Source organism: Pelophylax lessonae, assembly GCF_965119305.1.
Source record: "Pelophylax lessonae genome assembly, chromosome: 9".
NCBI lineage: Eukaryota > Metazoa > Chordata > Amphibia > Anura > Ranidae > Pelophylax > Pelophylax lessonae.
The window spans coordinates 257,746,094-257,770,920 of NC_138776.1; the positions used below are offsets into that span (position 1 = coordinate 257,746,094).

Sequence of the window (24,827 nt, forward strand, 5' to 3'; positions counted from 1 at the left end):
TAACGTCATGTTCCCAACAAATGAGGAGGAGATACTGTACACTAGGGCTGCACGATATTGGAAAAAAAGTACATTGCAATATTTTTTTTTCCAACGATATATATATTGCGATATTGAGAGGAAATCATGGAAGTTTTGCAGCAGGGCAGCCTTCTTCTGATTGTAATTGCAGATTGCACCATACAGCCAGGGCAGGCCAGGGTTAATGTTATTGTAGGGATTGACAGTGACAGTCCGTGTGGATTAGGCACAGTCGGGACTCAGTGGTGGCAGGAGGTAGAAGAACACAGCCTGATATGACATCCATCCAGTCCCACACGTACTGACTCGACTCTTCACTCTGAACTGTTACAATACAAGCTTGTTTCCAGTTCTTCAGTGTCAGTGTGCTGCGGGGAGCCGCTGATTGGTTACAGGGAGGAGCTGAGCTCCTCACTCTAGGATCATATTACCATCAGCTGGAGAACTAAGCTAGCTGCTGGCAGGCAGACTGAACGTGTGGGATGGATGTTGGCTCTGTTCTGCTACAAAGACTGTGAGTCATCCCGACTTCTCCCTGCCTAATGCCTATGCCTTACATCGTTATCTTTGGCGATGTCACAATCGTCCACGCCCCACAGCACGATAGTCGATATCATATCGACTATCGTTGAGCCCTACTGTACACCATATGAAAGGTCCATATCCATTCCTCAATATAACGTCATGTTCCCAACAAATGAGGAGGAGATACTGTACACCATATGAAAGGTCCATCTCCATTCCTCAATATAACGTCATGTTCCCAACAAATGAGGAGGAGATACTGTACACCATATGAAAGGTCCATCTCCATTCCTCAATATAACGTCATGTTCCCAACAAATGTGGAGGATATACTGTATATACCATATGAAAGGTCCATCTCCATTAGATCAATATTACGTTATGTTCCCAACAAATGAGGAGGAGATACTGTACAACATATGAAAGGTCCATCTCCATTCCTCAATATAACGTCATGTTCCCAACAAATGAGGTGAAGATTCAGTACACCATATGAAAGGTCCATCTCCATTCCTCAATATAACGTCATGTCCCCAACAAATGTGGAGGAGATACTGTACACCATATGAAAGGTCTATCTCCATTCTTCAGTATGTTTTTAATATTCCAATAAATGAGGTGGAGGAAGTTCCATCTCCATTCATACACCATATTATTACAATAGTCTCAATGCACGGTTACTGTTAAATGCTAGACCAAAATATACGACTTCTAAATGCTGGACATGAAGACTGCCTATAACATTTATTTAAACCTTGCTTTCCAGCAGATGTATGGAATATAAATATCTCAGAAGGACATCCCATGATATCTCCAGATCATAATGCAGAATATAATGACATTGCACAGTTATCTCCAGAAGTAAAGTCTATTTCTCCAGTTACATATCACAAACCTTCCAGCGTGGTACCACCAATGGATCCCTCTATTACTGAGGAATCTTCTAATACGAATTCAGACATCAATCTACACTCCCACAGTACCGAAAGACCAACAAATTCACCTAATCCCAAGAAAACTTCTGTTAGCCATGATGGAGTTCACACAGGAAAGCGTTCAATGTCCTGCCCGGTGTGTGGAAAATCCTTCAGTGACAACAGAAACCTTCTTAGACACCAGAGAAGCCACACAGGAGAACGCCCCTTTTCTTGTTCACAGTGCGGAAAATGTTTCATTCACAAAGCAGACCTTCTTAGACACCAGAGAATTCACACGGGCGAGCGTCCTTTCCTATGCTCCGAGTGCGGGAAACGTTTTATTCACAAAACACACCTGCTTACGCACCAGAGAATTCACACGGGCGAACGTCCTTTTTCCTGCTCAGAGTGCGGAAAATGTTTCACCGGGAAAAGCGTACTTCTTACGCATCAGAGAATTCACACGGGCGAACGTCCTTTTTCCTGTTCCGACTGTGGGAAATCTTTCACTGAGAAAAGCGTGCTTCTAACACACCAGAGGAGCCACACGGGCGAGCGCCCTTTCCCTTGTTTAGAGTGCGGGAAATGTTTCCTTCAAAAAGGAGACCTTCGTAGACATCAGAGGACTCACACAGGGGAGCGTCCGTATTCCTGTTCAGAGTGTGGGAAATGTTACTCCCGGAAAGCAGAACTCCGGATACACCAGAGAATCCACACAGGCGATTATCCTTTCTTGTGTACGGTTTGCGGGAAAAGTTTCAACTACAAAGAAAAACTCCGTAGACACCAGAAAACTCACACCGGTGAGCGCCCTTTTTCATGCCCTGACTGTGGGAAATGTTTTATTGAGAAAGGAAAGCTTATTGCACACCAGAGGAGACACACGGGTGAACGTCCTTATTCGTGTTCAGAGTGCGGGAAATCTTTCTACGAGAGAAGAAACGTTCTTAATCACCAGAGAACTCACACTGGTGAAAGTGCGGGAAATGTTTCACACACAAAGCAAACATGAGGATACAAGTACGTGTACCTGCTAAAGGTGTTGACAACTGTCGGGTGGCATTTAACCAGTGGAACGGTTGTCCCTCCAACACAGTGGACTTGGCTTTGCTTCAGTAACAGGAGGGCATGAGTTTGAGATATATAAAGACATACCCTTCTTCTGTGTATAGATTATTTAATCTCAAAAGGAACTCTGTAGATGTTGATTGGATAATGGATAAAGCGAATAAAAATACTAAATATATTAGAAGAATGATTCGTTTGACGGTAAAAATTGATGAGAAGGATCTTGACATTCATTGAGGAATAAATCAAGGAGCAGATCATGAGTTCTAAATATTCTAACTTAAATAGATAGATACACTATATTCCCAAAAAATATTGGGACGCCTGCCTTTACCCGCACATTAACTTTAATGGCATCCCAGTCTTAGTCCGTAGGGTTCAATATTGAGTTGGCCCACCCTTTGCAGCTATAACAGCTTCAACTCTTCTGGGAAGGCCGTCCACAAGGTTTAGGAGTGTGTCTATGGGAATGTTCGACTATTCTTCCAGAAGCGCATTTGTGAGGTTAGGCACTGATGTTGGACAAGAGGCTTAGCTTGCAGTCTCCGCTTTAATGCATCCCAAAGGTGTTCTATCAGGACTCTGTGCAGGCCAGTCAAGTTCCTCCACCCCAAACTCGCTCATCCATGTATTTACTGACCTTGCTTTGTGCACTGGCCACAAGGTTTAGAAGTGTGTCTATGGGAATGTTTAACCATTCTTCCAGAAGCGCATTTGTGAGGTCAGGGACTGATGTTGAAGGCCTGGCTTGCAGTCTCCGCTCTAATTCATCCCAAAGTGTTCTATCAGGTTGAGGTCAGGACTCTGCAGGCCAGTCAAGTTCCTCCACCCCAAACTCGCTCATCCATGTCTATATGGACCTTGCTTTGTGCACTGGTGCCCAGTCATGTTGGAACAGTAAGGGGTCATACCAAAACTGTTCCCACAAAGTTGGGAGTATGAAATTGTCCAAAATGTGTTGGTATGCTGAAGCCTTAAGAGTTCCCTTCACTGGAACTAAGGGGGCCCAGCCCTACCCCTGAAAAATAACCCCCACACCATAATCCCCCCCCCCTCCACCAAATGATTTGGACCAGTGCACAAAGCAAGGTCCATAAAGATATGAGCTAGTTTGGGCAGGAGAAGTCCTGACCTCAATCCGAAAGAACACTTTAGAGTGGAGACTGCGAGTCAGACCTTCTCATTCAACATCAGTGCCTGACCTCACAAATGCACTTCTGGAAGAATGGTCAAACATTCCCATAGACACACTCCTAAACCTTGTGGACAGCCTTCCCAGAAGAGTTGAAGCTGTTATAGCTGCAAAGGGTGCGCCAACACATTATTGAACCCTACGGACTAAGACTGGGATGCCATTAAAGTTCATGTGCGTGTAAAGGCAGGCGTCCCAATACTTATTTTTAATATTGTGTGTATGTATGTATATATATATATATATATATATATATGTAATGTTATATACACACTCACACGCTCATAGGCCACTTTATTAGGTACAACTGTTTAACTTCTTGGTAATACAAATTGCTAATCAGCCAATCACATGGCAGCAGCTCAATGCATTTAGGCATCTAGACGTGGTGAAGACAACTTGCTGAAGTTCAAACCAAGCATCAGAATGGGGAAGAAAGGGAATTTAAGTGACATGGTTGTTGGTGCCAGACAGGCTGGTCTGAGTATTTCAAAAATTGCCGATCTATTGGGATTTTCACACACAACCATCTCTTGGGTTTACAGAGAACAGTGGGAAAAAGGTCAAATATCCCGTGAGCGGCAGTTGTATGGAAGAAAATGCCTTGTTCATGTCAGAGTTTAGAGTAGAATGGGCAGGCTGGTTGGAGAATATAGAAAGGCAACAGCAAACTTAGATGAATAGATGTGTTTTAAGAAAAACTTAAGAAATATTGTTGATCCACACCATTGATGGCCAGTCGAACACCTATATTTGAGGACCAATTGGTCCACAGTGAATATACCTACTCATAGAAGAAGAAATGAACATGGATCCATGAAGAGTCATCTATAGGTAGGAATCCGTGGGGCCACTGCTTACTTTGCCAGTACGTACAGAAAGAGTTCCAGGATAAAAAGAAAACTTTTATGGCAAGTCTGTTAATTTATTTAATTGCAGTACGGATAATTTATATGGTGGAACGTTTCCATAATTTGATGTATGTTGGGAAAATGAAGAAGCCTATAAATTTTCACATATCAGAACATCTAGAGAAAATTAAAGGTAGAAAATTTTCTAAAAGTAAAGCACTTCTTGGGGCCCCGTGAATAAAAAAAAGGATGGATTTACATTTATAGGTATATATATATAAATTAAGGAATATAGCAAGCCAAAAACATTTACTGTATACTGCTAGTTAGTTCAGTCCTAGCTAGACCTTCACTGTTTTCTTCCATGTTTTCCCCAATCAGTGTTAGCTTTTCGCAGAGACAGGGCTTAGGTAAGTCATTGTCTTCTTACACGTTAAAAGACTGAAAAAAAAAGCATCCCCTGTATTGCAATTATCTGAAGTAAAATTGTTTTGGATTTCATTTCTGTGTATTTTTTGAAGAGTTAAGCTGCCTGTGGATGATGCCAAGTCAGCAAGTGACCATAGTGTCCAGACAGACGGGGTCCAAGGATGTATGTATGTCATTGCATAAAGTGAACCTTTTATAGGCTATACCTTATATGTAGGCTATTAAAAATAATGTATTTACAGTACGTCTGTTATTCTCTTGATGAGTTCACCTGTCCCCTTGGTCCATTTTAAACTCATGGCCAACAGAACCTGGAAGGCAGTTGTCAGTGCCGGGACTAGGTTACATCAAAGGGTATTCTGGAAATACATACTAGGGACAGAGAACGTAGTGTGGATGGTGGGAGGAGAGCTGTCGGAGAATGTAGTGTGGATGGTGGAGGAGAGCTGTCGGAGAATGTAGTGTGAATGGTGGAGGAGAGCTGTCGGAGAATGTAGTGTGGATGGTGGAGGAGAGTTGTCGGAGAATATAGTGTGGATGGTGGAGGAGAGCTGTTGGAGAATGTAGTGTGGATGGTGGAGGAGAGCTGTCAGGGAATGTAGTGTGGATGGTGGAGGAGAGCTGTCGGAGAATGTAGTGGGGATGGTGGGGGAGAGCTGTCGGAGAATGTAGTGTGGATGGTGGAGGAGAGCTGTCAGGGAATGTAGTGTGGATGGTGGAGGAGAGCTGTCGGAGAATGTAGTGTGGATGGTGGGAGGAGAGCTGTCGGAGAATGTAGTGTGGATGGTGGGAGGAGAGCTGTTGGAGAATGTAGTGTGGATGGTGGGAGGAGAGCTGTCAGGGAATGTAGTGTGGATGGTGGAGGAGAGCTGTCGGAGAATGTAGTGTGGATGGTGAGGAGAGCTGTCGGAGAATGTAGTGTGGATGGTGGAGGAGAGCTGTCGGAGAATGTAGTGGGGATGGTGGAGGAGAGCTGTAGGAGAATGTAGTGTGGATGGTGGGAGGAGAGCTGTCGGAGAATGTAGTGTGGATGGTGGAGGAGAGCTGTCGGAGAATGTAGTGTGGATGGTGGAGGAGAGCTGTCGGAGAATGTAGTGTGGATGGTGGAGGAGAGCTGTCGGAGAATGTAGTGTGGATGGTGGGAGGAGAGCTGTCAGAGAATGTAGTGTGGATGGTGGAGGAGAGCTGTCGGAGAATGTAGTGTGGATGGTGGAGGAGAGCTGTCGGAGAATGTAGTGTGGATGGTGGAGGAGAGCTGTCGGAGAATGTAGTGTGGATGGTGGAGGAGAGCTGTCGGAGAATGTAGTGTGGATGGTGGGAGGAGAGCTGTCGGAGAATGTAGTGTGGATGGTGGAGGAGAGCTGTCGGAGAATGTAGTGTGGATGGTGTAGGGAGAGCTGTCGGAGAATGTAGTGTGGATGGTGGAGAGCTGTCGGAGAATGTAGTGTGGATGGTGGGGGAGAGGTGCAGAGGAACTTATTTTTTAAATATTTAATAAAATATACACAAATCAAATATTTATCTTTACAATAATTTATAAGTGGATAAGTATTAAGTATAATATAGGTATGTCATATAGAATGCAATGTAACCCATGAAGAAGCAGGAGATTACATGTTAAGACTTAAGATAGGGCTGAAGTTGTTTATATTCTGCACAAAGTGGGGATCTTGCCACTTTTGTACATGGACAGCGCAAACTGGACGTAATGTTGGGTACAGACAGGAAGTGATGTAGGGGTACAAACAGGAAGTTCCGGGTCAGAAGTGAGTCGGGAGGAAGTAGAGAGGAGACATTGCTGGAACTGGCAGCAGAGGAGGTAATAAGATATTATTTTATATTTACACCCAGTAACCCCCCCTGTCATGTTTCGTCCTCTTCCTCCATATTCATTCTGATGGTTTTTTTTTATCTCCAACAGATTCTGCTACACACACATATAATACAATTGTATACAGTTACATCTCAAATATAGAAACATTTATCCAACTGTCCATCCAGAGCCTCTGGTTTATAAATCAGATACATCCTAAATATAGAACCATTTATCCAACTGTCCATCTACAGCCTCTGGTTTATAGACCAGATACATCCTAAATATAGAGCCATTTATCCAACTGTCCAATCCGAGCCTCTGATTAATAGACCAGATACATCCTAAATATAGAACCATTTATACAACTGTCCATGCAGAGCCTCTGGTTTATAGACCAAATACATCCTAAATATAGAGCCATTTATCCAACTGTGCAATCCGAGCCTCTGGTTTATAGACCGGATACATCCTAAATATAGAACCATTTATCCAACTGTCTATCCAGAGCCTCTGGCTTATGGACCAGATACATCCTAAATATAGAACCATTTATCCAACTGTCTATCCAGAGCCTCTGGCTTATGGACCAGATACATCCTAAATATAGAACCATTTATCCAACTGTTCATCCAGAGCCTCTGGTTTATAGACCGGATACATCCTAAATATAGAGCCATTTATCCAACCATCCATCCAGAACCTTTTGGTTTAAAGAACAGATACATCCAAACTTATACCAATTTAGAAACTATTATAGTCAAATTGAAACTTAATCAGAGAAAAAAGGGGCCATAGATCAGTTCTGGCAATATTTAGGTGCAAAATTATATAAGAAAGTTAACTGAAAAATAGCTACGAGCGCTTTTATTTTTTTAACCAAGGATGCAGAGGTCGAGTATAAGGGTTCCCATTAAAAAAACAATAATTTGATAAGTCTTATCCTCTATCCAAGGCTTAGTTCAATTTGTACATATAAGATAATGTCTGGTTGTCTTTCAGTTCACTGAAAAATGAGGCCCGAAATATAATATAACAAGAGGTCGAAGAGAGACCTATGAGAACGAAGGAGGAACGTTGTGGAGACATTCTTCATCCTACTATAAAGCAAATATTGATCAGTATTTGTTGACAGAGAGGAGTGTCCATTGTCCACATGACTAAACCAATAATCATGGACTGTGACCAAATCCAAGTGACTGAAAGGATATTGGACCTCACCCTGGAGATCATCTACCTGCTGACCGGAGAGGTGAGGATTCTGGGAGGTCACACAACATCACTCTCATCCCTGTTACTAAATTGCAGACCTGACCGGAGATGTGAGGAGGACTCTAGGAAGTCTTTACTAATTTTTTGTTTTCTCAACTTGCTTAGAATTACAAAATAGTGAAGAATAGGCCTGGTGATCCAACACCCAACATATGTCTTCATAGAGCATCACCCATCATAGTGCCTCCACCTCACTGCCTGACACCTGAGAGAAAAGGGAAGAAGATTTTACAGGCCACCAAGAAGATCATTGAGCTGCTGACAGAAGAGGTAAGCAGTGCCGGGAATTCTGGGACATTATCCAGTAACAGACAAGGGATGTGTCTGGATGGTGACTGTATCATTGTGTGTGTCAGGTTCCTATAAGGTGTCAGGATGTCACTGTCTATTTCTCCATGGAGGAGTGGGAGTATTTAGAAGGACACAAGGATCTCTACAAGGACGTCATGATGGAGAATCAGCCGCCCCTCACATCACCGGGTAAGAGGAGACTTTATTGTAAAGGAGAGAGCAGTACGGAGGATCCACCTAGACCCCCCATCATCTGATAAACACATAGAAACAATGTATTCAGTCAGTGTGTGTGTTTCCTACAGATGGATCCAGTAATGGGAACCCACCAGAGAGATGTCCCCGTCCTCTGTATTCCCGGGATTCCACACAGGAAGATCACACCATCCCTCACCATCATCAGGTAGATGAGACGGAGCATGGAGACCTAAAAATATATTCTAAGCTATGAGATGATAATTTTCTATAACAACATTTCTGTTCCATTTTTAGACATATATTCTTTCGTTTTTGTGGTTTAGGATGAAGAACGGAAAGACATCACGGTTAAAATAAAAGAGGAAGAAGAAGAGACGCTGGTGAGTGGACATCGGCAGTCTATGGAGGAGGTTGGTCCTCGGTATTCCCAAGATTCCACACAGGAAGATCAAAAGTTCCCTCACCATGAACAGGTATATAAAAGTTGACAAAAAGCAGTCAAATTCTATTCCATGCGATGAAATGCTTCCGTGTATTTTCTTTTCTTAATTTCATTAATTTTTCTAGGCCTTATGTTTTTATAATCTTTGGGGTTTTAGGCTGTAAAACTGACAGACATCAAAGTTGAGGTTAAAGAGGAAGAAGAGAGGTTGGTGAGTGGAGATCAGCAGTCTATGGAGGAGGGGGAGATGATTATGAAAAGTGAACAGGAGGAATCTTCTTCACATACATACACAAGTAAGTAATAAACACAAAATACGAAGAGTTAAGAGTCGGTTCACACTGGGGCGACACGACTCTGTACTACTTCAGGGGCGACTTGTGCATTCCCATGCACCACGACTTCGGAGTGACTTGCATGGACTTCACATAATGGAAGTCTATGCAAGTCGCTCCGAGGTCGCCCCGAAGTAGTACAGGACCCTTTTTCTAAGTCGGAGTGACTTGTGTCGCTCCTATTAGAACGGGTCCTGTAGCGGTCAATGGACCGCGAGGGAGCACGACTTGTCAAGCTGACAAGTCGCGCTAGTGTGGACCGAGTCTTAAGTTTTTGTTTTACTTCTTTGAAAGTAAAGTATGCAATTATATTAGATGGGTTGAAAAAATATGTATATCAAGCGGGTTTACCTCAAAGGGAAAAAAAAAATCAAAAATCGAAATCCACAGCAGATCCAACGGAAAGCCGGAAACTCATAAAGCTTGGTTCAACTCGTTTCATCAAAGATAAAATAATTCATTCTGGATCTAAAAGGAAATCTTTTACCTACTGGATCAACATTCTACATAGCTGCTGCCCCACCTTTGAATGTGGCCCTTGGTATATAGTGTGCAGCCCTCGAGCCTCAGCAGTCTGTAGTGGGAACATTGATGAGGGTAAAAGCATTGATCTCTACTAGCCTCATTTAACATGTTCCCAATTTTGTAGTTTTCTGCCACATATCCTCAACCAACAATGTATCCTGTCCTCACTGTCTGACCCTAATTTTCTCAATTGCAGGGGTCTCAAACTCAATTTCATCATGGGCCGCATCAGTAGCATGGTTGCTTTCAAAGGGCCGGTTGGGTCTTGGGTGCGCTACGTACAGAGTGCAAGCTTCAGGATCATGCTACAGACAGAGTGCAGAGTTTAGGAGTGCGCTGTGTACAGAGTGCAGAGTTCAGGAATGCATTACATACAGAGTGTAGGGTTCAGGAATGAGTTACATACAGAATGCAGGGTTCAGGGGTTCCCCTGTGTACAGAGTACAAATTTTAGAGGTACACTACATACATAGTGCAGAGTTCAGGAGTTCACTGTGTACAGAGTGCAGGGTTTGGGGTGCACTATGTGGAGAGTGCAGGGTTCAGGAATGCATTACATACAGAGTATAGGGTTCAGGAATGGGTTATATACAGAGTGCAGGGTTCAGGGGTTCCCCTGTGTACAGAGTACAGATTTCAGGGGTACACTACATACAGAGTGCTGAGTTCAGGTGTGCACTGTGTACAGAGTGCAGAGTTTGGGGGTGCACTATGTACAGAGTGCAGGGTTCAGGAATGCATTACATACAGAGTGTACGTTTCAGGAATGTGTTACATACAGAGTGCAGGGTTTGGGGGTGCACTATTTACAGAGTGCAGGGTTCAGGAATGCATTACATACAGAGTGTGGGGTTCAGGAATGGGTTATATACAGAGTACAGGGTTCAGGGGTTCCCCTGTGTACAGAGTACAGATTTCAGGGGTAAAGCTTCATAAAGAGTGCAGAGTTCAGGAGTGCACTGTGTACAGAGTGTAGGGTTCAGGAATGGATTACATACAGAGTGCACAGTTTAGGGGTTCCCCTGTGTACAGAGTACAGATTTCAGCGGTACACTACATACAGAGTGTAGAGTTCAGGAGTGCACTGTGTACAGAGTGCAGGGTTTGGGGTGCACTATTTACAGAGTGCAGGGTTCAGGAATGCATTACATACAGAGTGTGGGGTTCAGGAATGGGTTATATACAGAGTGCAGGGTTCAGGGGTTCCCCTGTGTACAGAGTACAGATTTCAGGGGTACACTACATAAAGATTGCAGAGTTCAGGAGTGCACTGTGCACAGAATGCAGGGTTTGGGGGTGCACTATGTACAGAGTGCAGAGTTCAGGAATGAGTTACATACAGAGTGCAGGGTTCAGGAGTTCCCCTGTGTGCAGATTTCAGGGTGCACTACATACAGAGCGCAGAGTTCAAGGGTGTGCTGTGTACAGATTGCAGGGTGTGCCACCCCAAACCCCCAAAGATTCCTTGCATCCCTCTCTACTACCTGGCCCACTCTAGTACCTCCCTGTGTAGGTGGCTCTGCCTCGCCTTGCATTGAGATCTATCCCTGCCTTGAGCGTATGCAGGGATCTGTTAGATCTGGGAGCCGCTTAGTAAAGCGGTCCCTTGTAAAAAAAGAAGGCTTCTGTGTTTACAACTGACAGCGGGGAGCGGAGAGTGAGAGCCGGAGGTGGTGAAACGGAGTTCCGTCACGTTTTGGCTGCAAAACTGGGTGCGAAGGCCACATGACAAGGCCCGGCAGGCCGGATTCAGCCCCTGGGCCTTGTGTTTGTCATATGTGCTCTATTAGGTCTGAGGTTTCTGACAGTCTTCTCAAGCATTACATATAATGAACATTATGTGTGGCCCTTTGGTGATGTCAGCCCTGTGAGATTTTTTTTCACAATCTGTGTCCCATTGCGGACATTTCCTGCCCCATAGCCCAACTGGAAGCGAGAGGAAATCCCTACAAATTAAGGGGAGGTAGGTTCTTCTCCATTCTCACAGCTACAGCATCATCAATGGTCAAGTACTGTTATCCAGTGTGGTATGGGTGAATTACCTGTGGCCCTTTGGTGATGTTAGGGACAACACTTGAAGAACCCTATATCTGGTACCTACAGAGATGAATGTTACATTTCTGTTCTTCAGTACATTGTCATGTTTCCAACAAATGAGGCAGAGGAGGGTTCTTCTCCATTCTCAGTTACAGCATCATCAATGGTCAAGTACTGGTATCCAGGGTGGTATAGGTGAATTACCTGTGGTCCTTTGGTGATGTTAGGGACAACACTTGAAGAACCCTATATCTGGTACCTATAGAGATGAATTCTACATCTTTGTTCTTCAGTACATTGTCATGCTTCCTACGAATGAGGCGGAGTAAGGTTCTTCTCCATTCTTACAGCAACAGCATCATCAATAAACAAGTACTGTTATCCAGTGTGGTATGGGTGAATTACTTGTGGTCCTTTGGTGATGTTAGGGACAACACTTGAAGAACCCCATATCTGGTACCTACAGAGATGAATGTTACATTTCTGTTCTTCAGTACATTGTCATGTTTCCAACAAATGAGGCAGAGGAGGGTTCTTCTCCATTCTCAGTTACAGCATCATCAATGGTCAAGTACTGGTATCCAGGGTGGTATAGGTGAATTACCTGTGGTCCTTTGGTGATGTTAGGGACAACACTTGAAGAACCCTATATCTGGTACCTATAGAGATGAATTCTATATCTTTGTTCTTCAGTACATTGTCATGCTTCCTACGAATGAGGCGGAGTAAGGTTCTTCTCCATTCTTACAGCAACAGCATCATCAATAAACAAGTACTGTTATCCAGTGTGGTATGGGTGAATTACTTGTGGTCCTTTGGTGATGTTAGGGACAATACTTGAAGAACCTTATATCTGGTACCTACATTGATGAATGGTACATCTCTGTTCTTCAGTACATTGTCATGTTTCCAACCAATGAGGCAGAGGTAGGTTCTTCTCCATTCTCACAGCTACAGCATCATCAATGGAAAAGGACTGTTATCCAGTGTGGTATGGGTGAATTACTTGTGGCCCTTTGGTGATGTTAGGGACAACACTTGAAGAACCCCTATATCTGGTACCTACAGAGATGAATGGTACATCTCTGTTCTTCAGTACATTGTCATGCTTCCTACAAATGAGGCGGAGTAAGGTTCTTCTCCATTCTCACAGCAACAGCATCATCAATAAACAAGTACTGTTATCCAGTGTGGTATGGGTGAATTACTTGTGGTCCTTTGGTGATGTTAGGGACAATACTTGAAGAACCCTATATCTGGTACCTACATTGATGAATGGTACATCTCTGTTCTTCAGTACATTGTCATGTTTCCAACAAATGAGGCAGAGGTAGGTTCTTCTCCATTCTCACAGCTACAGAATCATCAATGGACGAGTACTGTTATCCAGAGTGGTATGGGTGAATAGCATTCTTTAGCTGGCCTGTTTTCCATAGTTTGGTGTAACAATTGGACACGATTCCATGCCAGAGCTCTGAGGAACCTCTTAGTGCTAAACCCACAGATTTTACTCCCAAATAAAAGACTTGAAGAATATTTTTAATTTTTTTTTAAAATTATGCTTTTTCTTTGTTTTTTTTAACAGATGGACCTTTCATTCTGAATAGTTCAGAGGCCGATCCAATTTTATGTCCAATTTTCAAGGCAGAAAATAATGACACCACACAGTGTTCCACAGGAGTAAATCCCATTATAGATCACCATTTGGAGGGAATAATGAATCCCTCTAATCTTGAAGAATCTTTGGATCAATCCCATATTATGTCTTCGGATATCAATTTGAGGTCTCACAGTGTAGATACATCAACACATCCATCCAACCCCAAGGAGTCTTCTTTATGCGATATAGGTCACGTAGAAGAGCCTTCATTGTCATCTTTGGAATGCAAGAAGTCTCACACGAAAAACATAGCACTACCTAAACATCAGGATGAGCCTTCTTTTTCATGTTCGGAGTGCATGAAATGTTTCACTGCGAAAGGAAGCCTTCGTAGACACCAGAGAATTCACACGGGTGAGCGTCCACATTCATGTTTAGAGTGCGGGAAATGTTTCATTCAAAAAGGAGCACTTCTTATACACCAGAGAATTCACACAGGTGAGCGTCCATTTTCATGTTCAGTGTGCGGGAAATGTTTCACTCAGAAAGGGGCCCTTATTTTACACCAAAGAATTCACACAGACGAGCATGTTTTTGCATGTTTTGAGTGTGAGAAACGTTTTGCTGACAAAGGAAACCTTCTAATACACCAGAGAATTCACACCGGTGAGCCTCCCTATTCTTGTTTAGAGTGCGGGAAATGTTTGACTCAGAAAGATGATCTTGTTATGCACCAGAAAAGTCACACCGGTGAACATCCCTTTTCATGTTTAGAGTGTGGAAAATGTTTTACACAGAAAAATGTACTTCAGAAACACCGGAGAATTCATACAGGTGAGCGCCCTTTCTCGTGTACGGAGTGCGGGAAATGTTTCATTCACAAAGGAGACCTTCTTAGGCACCAGAAATTTCACACAGGTGAGCGACATTTCTCATGCACAGAGTGTGGAAAAAGATTTGTTCAAATTAGAGACCTCATTAAACACCAGAGAATTCACACGGGTGAGCGTCCTTATCCATGTTCAGAGTGTGGGAAATCATTCACTGAGAAAGGAAACCTTATTAGTCACCAAAGAATTCACACGGGCAAGCGCCCTTTTTCATGTTTAGAGTGCGGAAGATCTTTTACTGAGAAAGGAAACCTAATTAGTCACCGAAGGATTCACACTGGCGAACTTCGTTTTTCATGTCCAGACTGCGGTAAAGGTTTCAATCACAAAGGAGACCTTAGTAAACACCAGAGAATTCACACCGGTGAGCGCCCTTATTCCTGTCCAGAGTGCGGGAAATGTTTCACTCAGAAAAGTGTACTTTTTAGACACCAGAGAGTTCATAAAGATGAAAATTCTTTTTAACCACTTCCCACATTCCACTTCCCATATGACGTCATGGACTTTGTGTGGAGATATCTGAATCATGGGAGCAGTTACAGGCATTGTTCAGATATCTTCTTTTTCTGCCGGCAATTCCCTGCACCGTAAAAACAATCATAGTGGCAGTTCAGCCACTTGGTTGTTTTAACAGGCAGTGGGAGGGGACATCCCCCCACGCACCACCCTCTGGTGCTTCTACCGGCTCGCCCGTGCGATCAGTGAGCCAGAGAATAAATCGACCGGTGGCGGCCATTTCCCAGATTGCTGACCGAAGACCAGATGGTCTCCAGCCATCTCCGTCGGATGCGACGTTATGACGTCACGCCTGGCTTCGGCATTTGTAAACACTGCCGTTGCCTCAGCTGGGAAACAGAGATTGGGTTTTTTATTTTTTTTTATTTTAGGCTTTCCAGCCTAGAGGCGATATCTGCATACTAGCTCATTAGGGCTTAGTCTTACAGGGTTTTTTTGTTTTTTTTTTGGGGGGGGGGTTCTCTTGAGGTTTACAACCTCTTCAAGAGTTCCCTTCACTGCAACTAATGGGCCAAGCTCAACCCTTGAAAAACAACCCCAAACCATGACCCCCCCTCCACCAAATGACTGCGCACCAGTGCACAAAACAAGGTCCATTAAGACATTGGTGAGCAAGTTTGTGGTGGAGGAACTTGACTGGCCTGCACAGAGTGCTAAACTCAAACCGATAGAACAATTTTGGGATGAATTAGAGCGGAGACTGCGAGCCAGGCCATCTCATCCAACATCAGGGCCTGACCTCACAAATGCCCTTCTGGAAGAATAGTCAAAAATTCCCATAGACACTCCTAAACCTTGTGGACAGACTTCCCAGAAGTGTTGAAGCTGTTATAGCTGTAAAGGGTGGGCCAACTCAAGGTAGAACCCTACGGACTAAGACTGGGATGCCATTAAAGTTGATGTGTGTGTAAAGAAAGGCACTCCAATACTTTTTGCAATGTATTATATATATATATATATATATATATATATATATATATATATATATATATATATATATAGATATATATATATATATAGGTTGCGCTGGATTTGAGGGTTGACAGAAATATAACAGGCGGCGGGAGGGGACATCCCCCCTCGCACCACCCTCTGGTGCTTTTACCGGCCCGCCCGTGCGATCGTGAGCCAGAGAATGAATCGGCCGGCGGCGGCCATTTACTAGATTGCTGACCGAAGACCAGATGGTCCAGGAGCTTTTTGAGGTGTGGTTAAATAGATATACCAGGGTTCTTCTAAAAGTTTCTGCACTTTTTTATTTTAACTCAATATAACTGAAATATAAAAAAGTACCGAAGCCTTTTGAAGACCCTTAATATTTTGACAGCAGATACTTTATAGAAATACAGTCCTCTGAACAAACTATGCTGATTTGGTCTCACACTTATGCAGATGGCACCAAAGAACTAAACTGTGGTGGTAGATTGCCAAATGTAGCAATACATGTGGAAACAGAATAGAGAATTCTAACAATACATGGACAGCTGTACCAATACACGGGCAATATACACTAAATCGTGGCAATACACGGGCGAGAATATGAAGGAACAATGCTTGGAGGCTGATCTGTCTATTATGTTTATTCTTCTGGATGCAGAATACATTACGGTAACAACCAGGGCCGTCTTTAATATTGATTGGACCCTGGGCAAATATTTTTGTTTGGCCCTCCCAAATCCACTTATCAATTATTTGCAGGCAGTGGGGGCTCAAGGGGGCAGCTGCTTTGGGCCCCACAACAATGACTGGGACCAGGGCAGCTGCTCCTTTTGCCCTGTGTTAAAGACGGCCCTGGTAACAACGCAATAACTTACAGTATCCAATCAAGACTTGTCTGTCAACAATGATCCCTTGTATAGGTAGCTTCTGGATATTGCACGGCTATTCCTCTTTTTATACTTAATGAAAAGACTGTAAAATTTAAAATGTAATTTTACTGATTTATACAAGATTATTTTTTGATTTACAGTTTTTTATTGTGTGTTATTCACGTATTTGGATTTTGTATATTAAACCATTAAACCCTATGCATTGCAATGTTCTGTTTTCCTATTTTTTACAAATGACTTTAATTCTTAATTGATTGATGATTGGAATGTGCTTGGTTCATAGAGCGTCATCTATTGGTGAGAAAGAGAGCCCAGAAGTTCTACTTCCACACATCAGCTGATATTATAGATATACATAGAGACACTTTAAATGCCATATAGTCAGGAGGTATTTAATATCTGCTTGGGAGATTCTCTGAAGCATGGATACAAGGGGTCAGGGATGATGGAGATCAGAGACAAAATATTAGAGACAAAGAAGTAATATGCAGAAAGAGAAGCCCATAACATCATGGAGCTCACAATGCCATAGACACTGGAAAATTAAAGAGGGGACAAGGCAGAAGCAAAGGAATCACAGAATGTAGTAATGTAGTGTGGATGGTGGAGGAGAGCTGTCGGAGAATGTATTGTGGATGGTGGAGGAGAGCTGTCGGAGAATGTAGTGTGGATGGTGAGGAGAGCTTTCAGGGAATGTAGTGTGTATGGTGGAGGAGAGCTGTCGGAGAATGTAGTGTGGATGGTGGAGGAGAGCTGTCGGAGAATGTAGTGTGGATGGTGAGGAGAGCTTTCAGGGAATGTAGTGTGTATGGTGGAGGAGAGCTGACGGAGAATGTAGTGTGGATGGAGGAGGAGAGCAGTCAGGAAATGTAGTGTGGATGGTGGAGGAGAGCTGTCGGAGAATGTATTGTGGATGGTGGAGGAGAGCTGTCGGAGAATGTAGTGTGGATGGTGGAGGAGAGCTGTCGGAGAATGTATTGTGGATGGTGGAGGAGAGCTGTCGGAGAATGTAGTGTGGATGGTGGGAGGAGAGCTGTCGGAGAATGTAGTGTGGATGGTGGGGGAGAGCTGTCGGAGAATGTAGTGGGGATGGTGGAGGAGAGCTGTCGGAGAATGTAGTGTGGATGGTGGGAGGAGAGCTGTCAGAGAATGTAGTGTGGATGGTGGGAGGAGAGCTGTCAGAGAATGTAGTGTGGATGGTGGGAGGAGAGCTGTCGGAGAATGTAGTGTGGATGTTGGGGGGAGAGCTGTCGGAGAATGTAGTGTGGATGGTGGGGGGAGAGCTGTCGGAGAATGTAGTGTGGATGGTGGAGGAAAGCTGTCGGAGAATGTAGTGTGGATGAGGGGAGGAGAGCTGTCGGAGAATGTAGTGTAGATGGTGGAGGAGAGCTGTCGGAGAATGTAGTGTGGATGGTGGAGGAGAGCTGTCGGAGAATGTAGTGTGGATGGTAGTGGAGAGCTGTCGGAGAATGTAGTGTGGATGGTAGTGGAGAGCTGTCAGAGAATGTAGTGTGGATGGTGGAGGAGAGCTGTCGGAGAATGTAGTGTGGATGGTGGGAGGAGAGCTGTCGGAGAATGTAGTGTGGATGGTGGGAGGAGAGCTGTCGGAGAATGTAGTGTGGATGGTGGGGGAGAGCTGTCGGAGAATGTAGTGTGGATGGTGGAGGAGAGCTGTCGGAGAATGTAGTGGGGATGGTGGAGGAGAGCTGTCGGATAATGTAGTGTGGATGGTGGGAGGAGAGCTGTCGGAGAATGTAGTGTGGATGGTGGGAGGAGAGCTGTCGGAGAATGTAGTGTGGATGGTGGGAGGAGAGCTGTTGGAGAATGTAGTGTGGATGGTGGGAGGAGAGCTGTCGGAGAATGTAGTGTGGATGGTGGGGGGAGAGCTGTCGGAGAATGTAGTGTGGATGGTGGAGGAAAGCTGTCGGAGAATGTAGTGTGGATGGTGGAGGAGAGCTGTCGGAGAATGTAGTGTGGATGGTGGAGGAGAGCTGTCGGAGAATGTAGTGTGGATGGTGGAGGAGAGCTGTCAGAGAATGTAGTGTAGATGGTGGAGGAGAGCTGTCAGAGAATGTAGTATGGATGATGGTGGAGGAGAGCTGTCAGAGAATGTAGTGTAGATGGTGGAGGAGAGCTGTCAGAGAATGTAGTATGGATGATGGTGGAGGAGAGCTGTCAGTGAATGTAGTGTGAAGGGTGGGAAGAGAGCTGTCGGAGAATGTAGTGTGGATGGTGGGAGGAGAGCTGTCGGAGAATGTAGTGTGGATGGTGGGGGGAGAGCTGTCAGAGAATGTAGTGTGGATGGTGGAGGAAAGCTGTCGGAGTATGTAGTGTGGATGGTGGAGGAGAGCTGTCGGAGAATGTAGTGTGGATGGTGGAGGAGAGCTGTCGGAGAATGTAGTGTGGATGGTGGAGGAGAGCTGTCGGAGAATGTAGTGAGGATGGTGGGAGGAGAGCTGTCGGAGAATGTAGTGTGGATGGTGGAGGAGAGCTGTCGGAGAATGTAGTGTGGATGGTGGAGGAGAGCTGTCGGAGAATGTAGTGTAAATGGTGGGAGGAGAGCTGTTGGAGAATGTAGTGTGGATGGTGGGGGGAGAGCTGTCGGAGAATGTAGTGTGAATGGTGGGAGGAGAGCTGTCGGAGAATGTAGTGTGGATGGTGGAGGAGAGCTGTCGGAGAATGTAGTGTGGATGGTGGAGGAGAGCTGTTGGAGAATGTAGTGTGGATGGTGGGGGGGGAGCTGTCGGAGAATGTAGTGTGAATGGTGGGAGGAGAGCTGTCGGAGAATGTAGTGTGAATGGTGGGAGGAGAGCTGTCGGAGAATGCAGTGTGGATGGTGGAGAGCAATCGGAGAATGTAGTGGGGATGGTGGAGGAGAGCTGTCGGAGAATGTAGTGTGGATGGTGGAGGAGAGCTGTCGGAGAATGTAGTGTGGATGGTGGAGAGCAATCGGAGAATGTAGTGGGGATGGTGGAGGAGAGCTGTCGGAGAATGTAGTGTGGATGGTGGGGGAGAGGTGCAGAGGAACTTATTTTTTAAATATTTAATAAAATATACACAAATCAAATATTTATCTTTACAAAAATTTATAAGTGGATAAGTATTAAGTATAATATAGGTATGTCATATAGAATGCAATGTAACCCATGAAGAAGCAGGAGATAACATGTTAAGACCTAAGATAGGGCTGAAGTTGTTTATATTCTGCACAAAGTGGGGATCTTGCCAACTGTACATGGACAGCGCAAACTGGACGTAATGTTGGCTACAGACAGGAAGTGATGTAGGGGTACAAACAGGAAGTTCCGGGTCAGAAGTGAGTCGGGAGTGTGGGAGACTGAGAACAACTAGATACTACGCATGTCCCCCATTTTGTATGTCCCTACCCCATTTTGTATGCATTAATGTCTTATAAGCTGTGTGTGTGTGTGTACGTGACTTTAGTTACACAAGATATGAAAAGTGTCTACGTGCCATGGAAAGTTTCTGCAGTTCGCGATAAGGCTCTGTCAGGAGATTTCTAAGTCATGAGTCATGTACCATATATGGTGTTGAGTGTACGTACTTTGTCCCTGAAACGAAACTTGCTTAAACTAGCTTTTCCCCAGAATGATGCTTGTTCTTCTCAAACTGTTTAACCAATGAGAATGTTACATGTTTTGTTATACGCCCTCATTTCTACTATATAACCCATAACGAGCCTACAATAAACTGAGAGCTTGGTTTCACTATACATCTGTCTCCGTCTGTGTTATTTTCTGAAACCAGCCTCCCGGGCCTGCAGACACAATACGAGCAAAGGAGCCATAGGTAGTCCGGGACTACCATCGGGACCAGGAGTCCTAAACACCAACAGTTTTGGGGGCTCGTCCGGGATATGAGAATCACTCCCCGCGCACACCCACTCGCCCGGTAAGTAGAAAAATCCTTTTCTATGTAACCGTTTGTAGTGAGGTTCCGGGGGACCCTGATTAGACTCATATCCAATTGAACAGGGGTTGGTGTGTTCCGGGAACACACGCAACATACCTATAATTGAAATATTTCAGGGAAATATTTAGTCTCAGGGAGACTTAAGAAGTGTTAGAAATTTGCTCGTATTGTGTCTGAAAAATCTTTAAGCTTTCCTTCTCTGTCGCATAGAAGTATAAGATAATTTGTACTGTTTGTCTATAATAGTAGGAAAACTTTCTTGATAGCCACTGTACCCGGGAGGTATTGGTCAAGACTCAGAAAGGGTTTTTTCTTTTTTGTCCTAAAAGGGACACCCGAGTCCAAAAGTATATGGGTTTAATTTATATACATCAGTGGCTTGAAGGAGGGTTTTGAAACCATAAAGGGTTACCATGGTAACAAGTGATTATGTGAATGTGTAAATCATAGAGACATGTCTTATTGAGTGAGAGAATATTGGTATTTGTTTATTGTCTTGTTATGTAAATGGCCGGGAATATTTGGTGAGTAATATTCCTGGAAGTAAATTAAGGTAGAAGAACTGTCTACCTAAAGTTAAAGTGTTAAGAATTAATGTATATTGTATATGTGAGTTATACTGAAGATTTTAAGTGTATTATGATTAAAGGATTATGCTTAGAAGATAGACAAGCTTTCCTATATTTCCCGGGTAATCCACAATAGGATAAGGGGAGATGAAAAATGGTTAACTTATGCCCCCATGTAGAAAAATAAAACAGTTGAAAAGACTAGAAGGCTGAAAAGTAATAAGAATAATAAAGAGTTAACTAGGGCTTTTAAGAGTAAGTCCAATTGCTTGTAATCAGAAGGTGAAACTGTCCTGGAGATTTGAACAAGGTTTAAAAATGTATGGAGTCAGGCAAACATTAGACAGTACAGCAGCACCTGGTTTTCTCACGGCCACCAGTGATTATTTTTGGAGTTTGCATGAACACTGGACTTCATTTGCACATTCATCAATTTAGTTTTTTTCTGGTGGAGTTGTTCACGGGAAACACATTATATTGATTTGCAGGTGTAACCAGAGACTTTGTTCACTCACATTTTCATTTGTTTCAAATTGTTTGTACACTATTTTGTATGCATGATTGACATTGTTCATTTTATTGTCATTTAGTAGAGCACCAGACTTTTTTTACACTATTTCATTTATACACCTTTGGTAGCAGCACACTCACATTTATCAGCGCACTTTTTCATTCATATACATTAGACAGACTCTTGGCCGAAGGTACATTTAAAATAGTACTACCTCACAAGATAACATGGCGCCCCTGTTTTTGTTGTTCTGAATATTCATTTTCCAAGTTAGACATACATAATTGTTTGAAGCTGCGACGTTGACCTTGACGTTGGTACATTTCTAGGGAGAGGCGGTTCCCACATTCCTAGGGAGGGGGTCAATTCTTGCGCGGAGCCTGATAGGACTACGTGTTCCAGCTCGTGGGACTATGGGTCCCAGCTTGTGGGACTATGCGTCCCAGCATTGCCAAACATATGCAATTATCTTTTTATGGAATTTTTGGAGTTTTGCCATTTATACATTTGTGCATAAAGCATAGGAACCTCTGGGAAGAGTAATAATAGTGAACAAATACAGTTTTTATCAGGCAAAACATAGTTCGCCGTAGTCGGCAAGATATTTTGAGGTTATTTTTTATAGAATTATAGATAATGAGAAATTACATTTTACAAATGGGTCCCTTGTGTCCCTAAACGTAAAAGGGAGCTCTGGTGCAAAATTTTGAAAATTGGCTACTTGCCAAGAAAGGGTTCAAACTTAAATATTTTCATTCCTGTTATAAGTTATGGAATTTATTTTGGGACAGAAAGGGTTACCGCAATTAGTGTGACCATTGGACCCTATTGGCATCGAGCCAAAAGTTTCAAATCAGATTAACTTTTTATCTGATTTCAGTTTTTGGGTGATATTTTAGGGGAGTCCTCTATTGAGGGAGGGGAACCTCTGGACAGGTTTTTGTTAGATTGGCAGAAGGCCAAAAAGTTTTTTTGTAAGATTGGCACAGAGCCAAAAAGTTTTAGTTTTATCTGACTGAAGTATGTAGTATGCAAGTGGTATCTGATGTGCCATCTCTACTGATAGCCATACCATCCGATGCTACCCACTTTACAGTGATTGGTTGAAGTAATGCGTTTTTTTTTACCGTCCTAGTGGACGAGGAGACACAGCCATCTTTGTTTCTTGTTTTGTTAATCAGTCCAGGTAACTGACCTGGTGTAGAAATGCCTCAGGGCTAAATAGACAGTTTTAGTTGTCTGCTCTATAGTTCTCCAGACCACGCAAGAGGGGATGGACACCTGCTCATGAGTCAGTCCCGCTACAATATGTGGATAACATATGTAGTCACTCTGTGGAGGCCAGTCAGAGCGAGTGAGTTCATTGAGAAATGTACATGTATGTGGACACAAAGTGTCACAGGAATAATGACAATGGTGTCAGGAAAGTGTTGTTTACCTTGGTTTTGTTCTCACAGAGGGGGAAAAGGAGAGTCAGTCACGTGGGTCTTGCCAGCCGACAGTGGGTCTTGCCCGCCCACAAAACCAGGATCATTGATTGCAATGGATCCGACTGCTCCTATTTTATGACAACATTTTGAGACAAGCCACAGGTCCAGAAATGTCACAAGTAATGTTGAATGCGTTTATGTATCTGAAAAATGCTATGGTTGTAGCGTCTGCACTGGGCCTCCCAAATTATGGAAAAATGTTTTGTGTTAATGCAAGGGACAATTGTAAGACCATGACAGGTGTACTTGCCCAGGAGTATGGTGGTGGACTTTGCCCTATAGTTTTTGTCCAAAGATGGTCGCAGTCCAGGTCTAAGGCATGCCTGAGGTGACTCCAAACATAGCATCTTGTGAGATGGTAATAGGGATGGCCACATCTTTTGCCCTAGGTAGGCCCCAGTTTTAAATGGGTTACTGGGATTAAAGGGTGTGTTACACAACAACATGATTGTATAGACATAATATATCTAGACAGCCATAGAGGGAGCAGAGGATGTTTTTGTAGATGGTTCCTGGTTGTGGAGCTGAAAGTCAGGCCAAAAGATCACACATTATTAGAGCTACAAACGCATGCTACAGAACAGGTTTAAGGAATTAGGCGATGGTTTCGAAAAAGTTGAGAATGGCCTTTTTCTAACAGAGGGGAGATTTACAGGCCTAAATTAGTGAAAGCATATGTTGCTAGGTGCATCACCTGTATTAGGAACAACACAAACAAACACATAAGGCCAAACATGAACATCTAGAAATAGATTTCACACATAAGCCCAACACAGGGTAGAAACAAGAGTTAATAGTGGACATGTTTAGCAGATGAGTGGAAGCTTTTAGGGCCACAAAAGGAAGATGCCCACACGGTGGCACGCATTCTCAGTCAGGAGATTATTCCTGGATGGGGATGCCTGCTTTGAATTAGTTCTAATAATGGTGCAGCTAAAATCCTGAAAATAGATTGTCATCCACAGAGTTCAGGTACAGTGGAAAGGATAAATAGGACAATCAAAGGCGAGTTGAGAAAAAGTAATTGGAATTTTGAATCAAGTGGAACGAAAAAGTTGCTCGCACCTTTCTTTTCTTTTCACAGGTATCAACCCATCACTTGAAGGAAGGAGATGAAGTAGCATCACAAGACCAAGGCTGGATTTCGTTTTGGACCAAAAGACAAAGGTAGTCGCAGTGACCAGAATCGCTGTCCTTGTGGAGAACCAACAAGCCTGGATCCATGTTACTCGAGTGAAATTGGTAAAGGAGGCTCCACCCCCAGAAGCAAGTCCAGATCCAGACCCAAGAGAGGTACTAACGGGGGCGGACAGCCCTGACCTTGAACAGGAAGGTCCAGAAGCAAGAGAGGTACTAACGGGAGTGGACGACTCTGACCTCGAACAGGATAGTCAAGAAAAGGGGGTTTTTCAGAGGCAGGCGGCCCTGACCCTGTAGAAAAATGACATTCCTAATAGCACCAGATTCTGGAAAACATTGGCTACTTATAGGACTTGTATCATTCTCAGTCTTCTCTATAGTGTGGATTACCGCTAACTGCATTTATCACCCAGAGGACTTGGGAAGGTTACGG

The 24,827-nt window shown here is 43.7% G+C and overlaps 1 protein-coding gene across 1 annotated transcript in view; it reads left to right on the forward strand.

The window, feature by feature from the left end:
• Positions 1 to 24,827, forward strand: part of LOC309564402 (uncharacterized protein) — an 880,901-nt gene that overhangs the window by 667,827 nt on the left and 188,247 nt on the right. Inside the window, 4 exon segments of the mRNA XM_082269030.1 lie at positions 1,647 to 2,373; position 2,375; positions 13,955 to 14,182; positions 14,351 to 14,414. Coding sequence (XP_082125156.1) covers positions 1,647 to 2,373; position 2,375; positions 13,955 to 14,182; positions 14,351 to 14,414 — 1,020 coding nt within the window.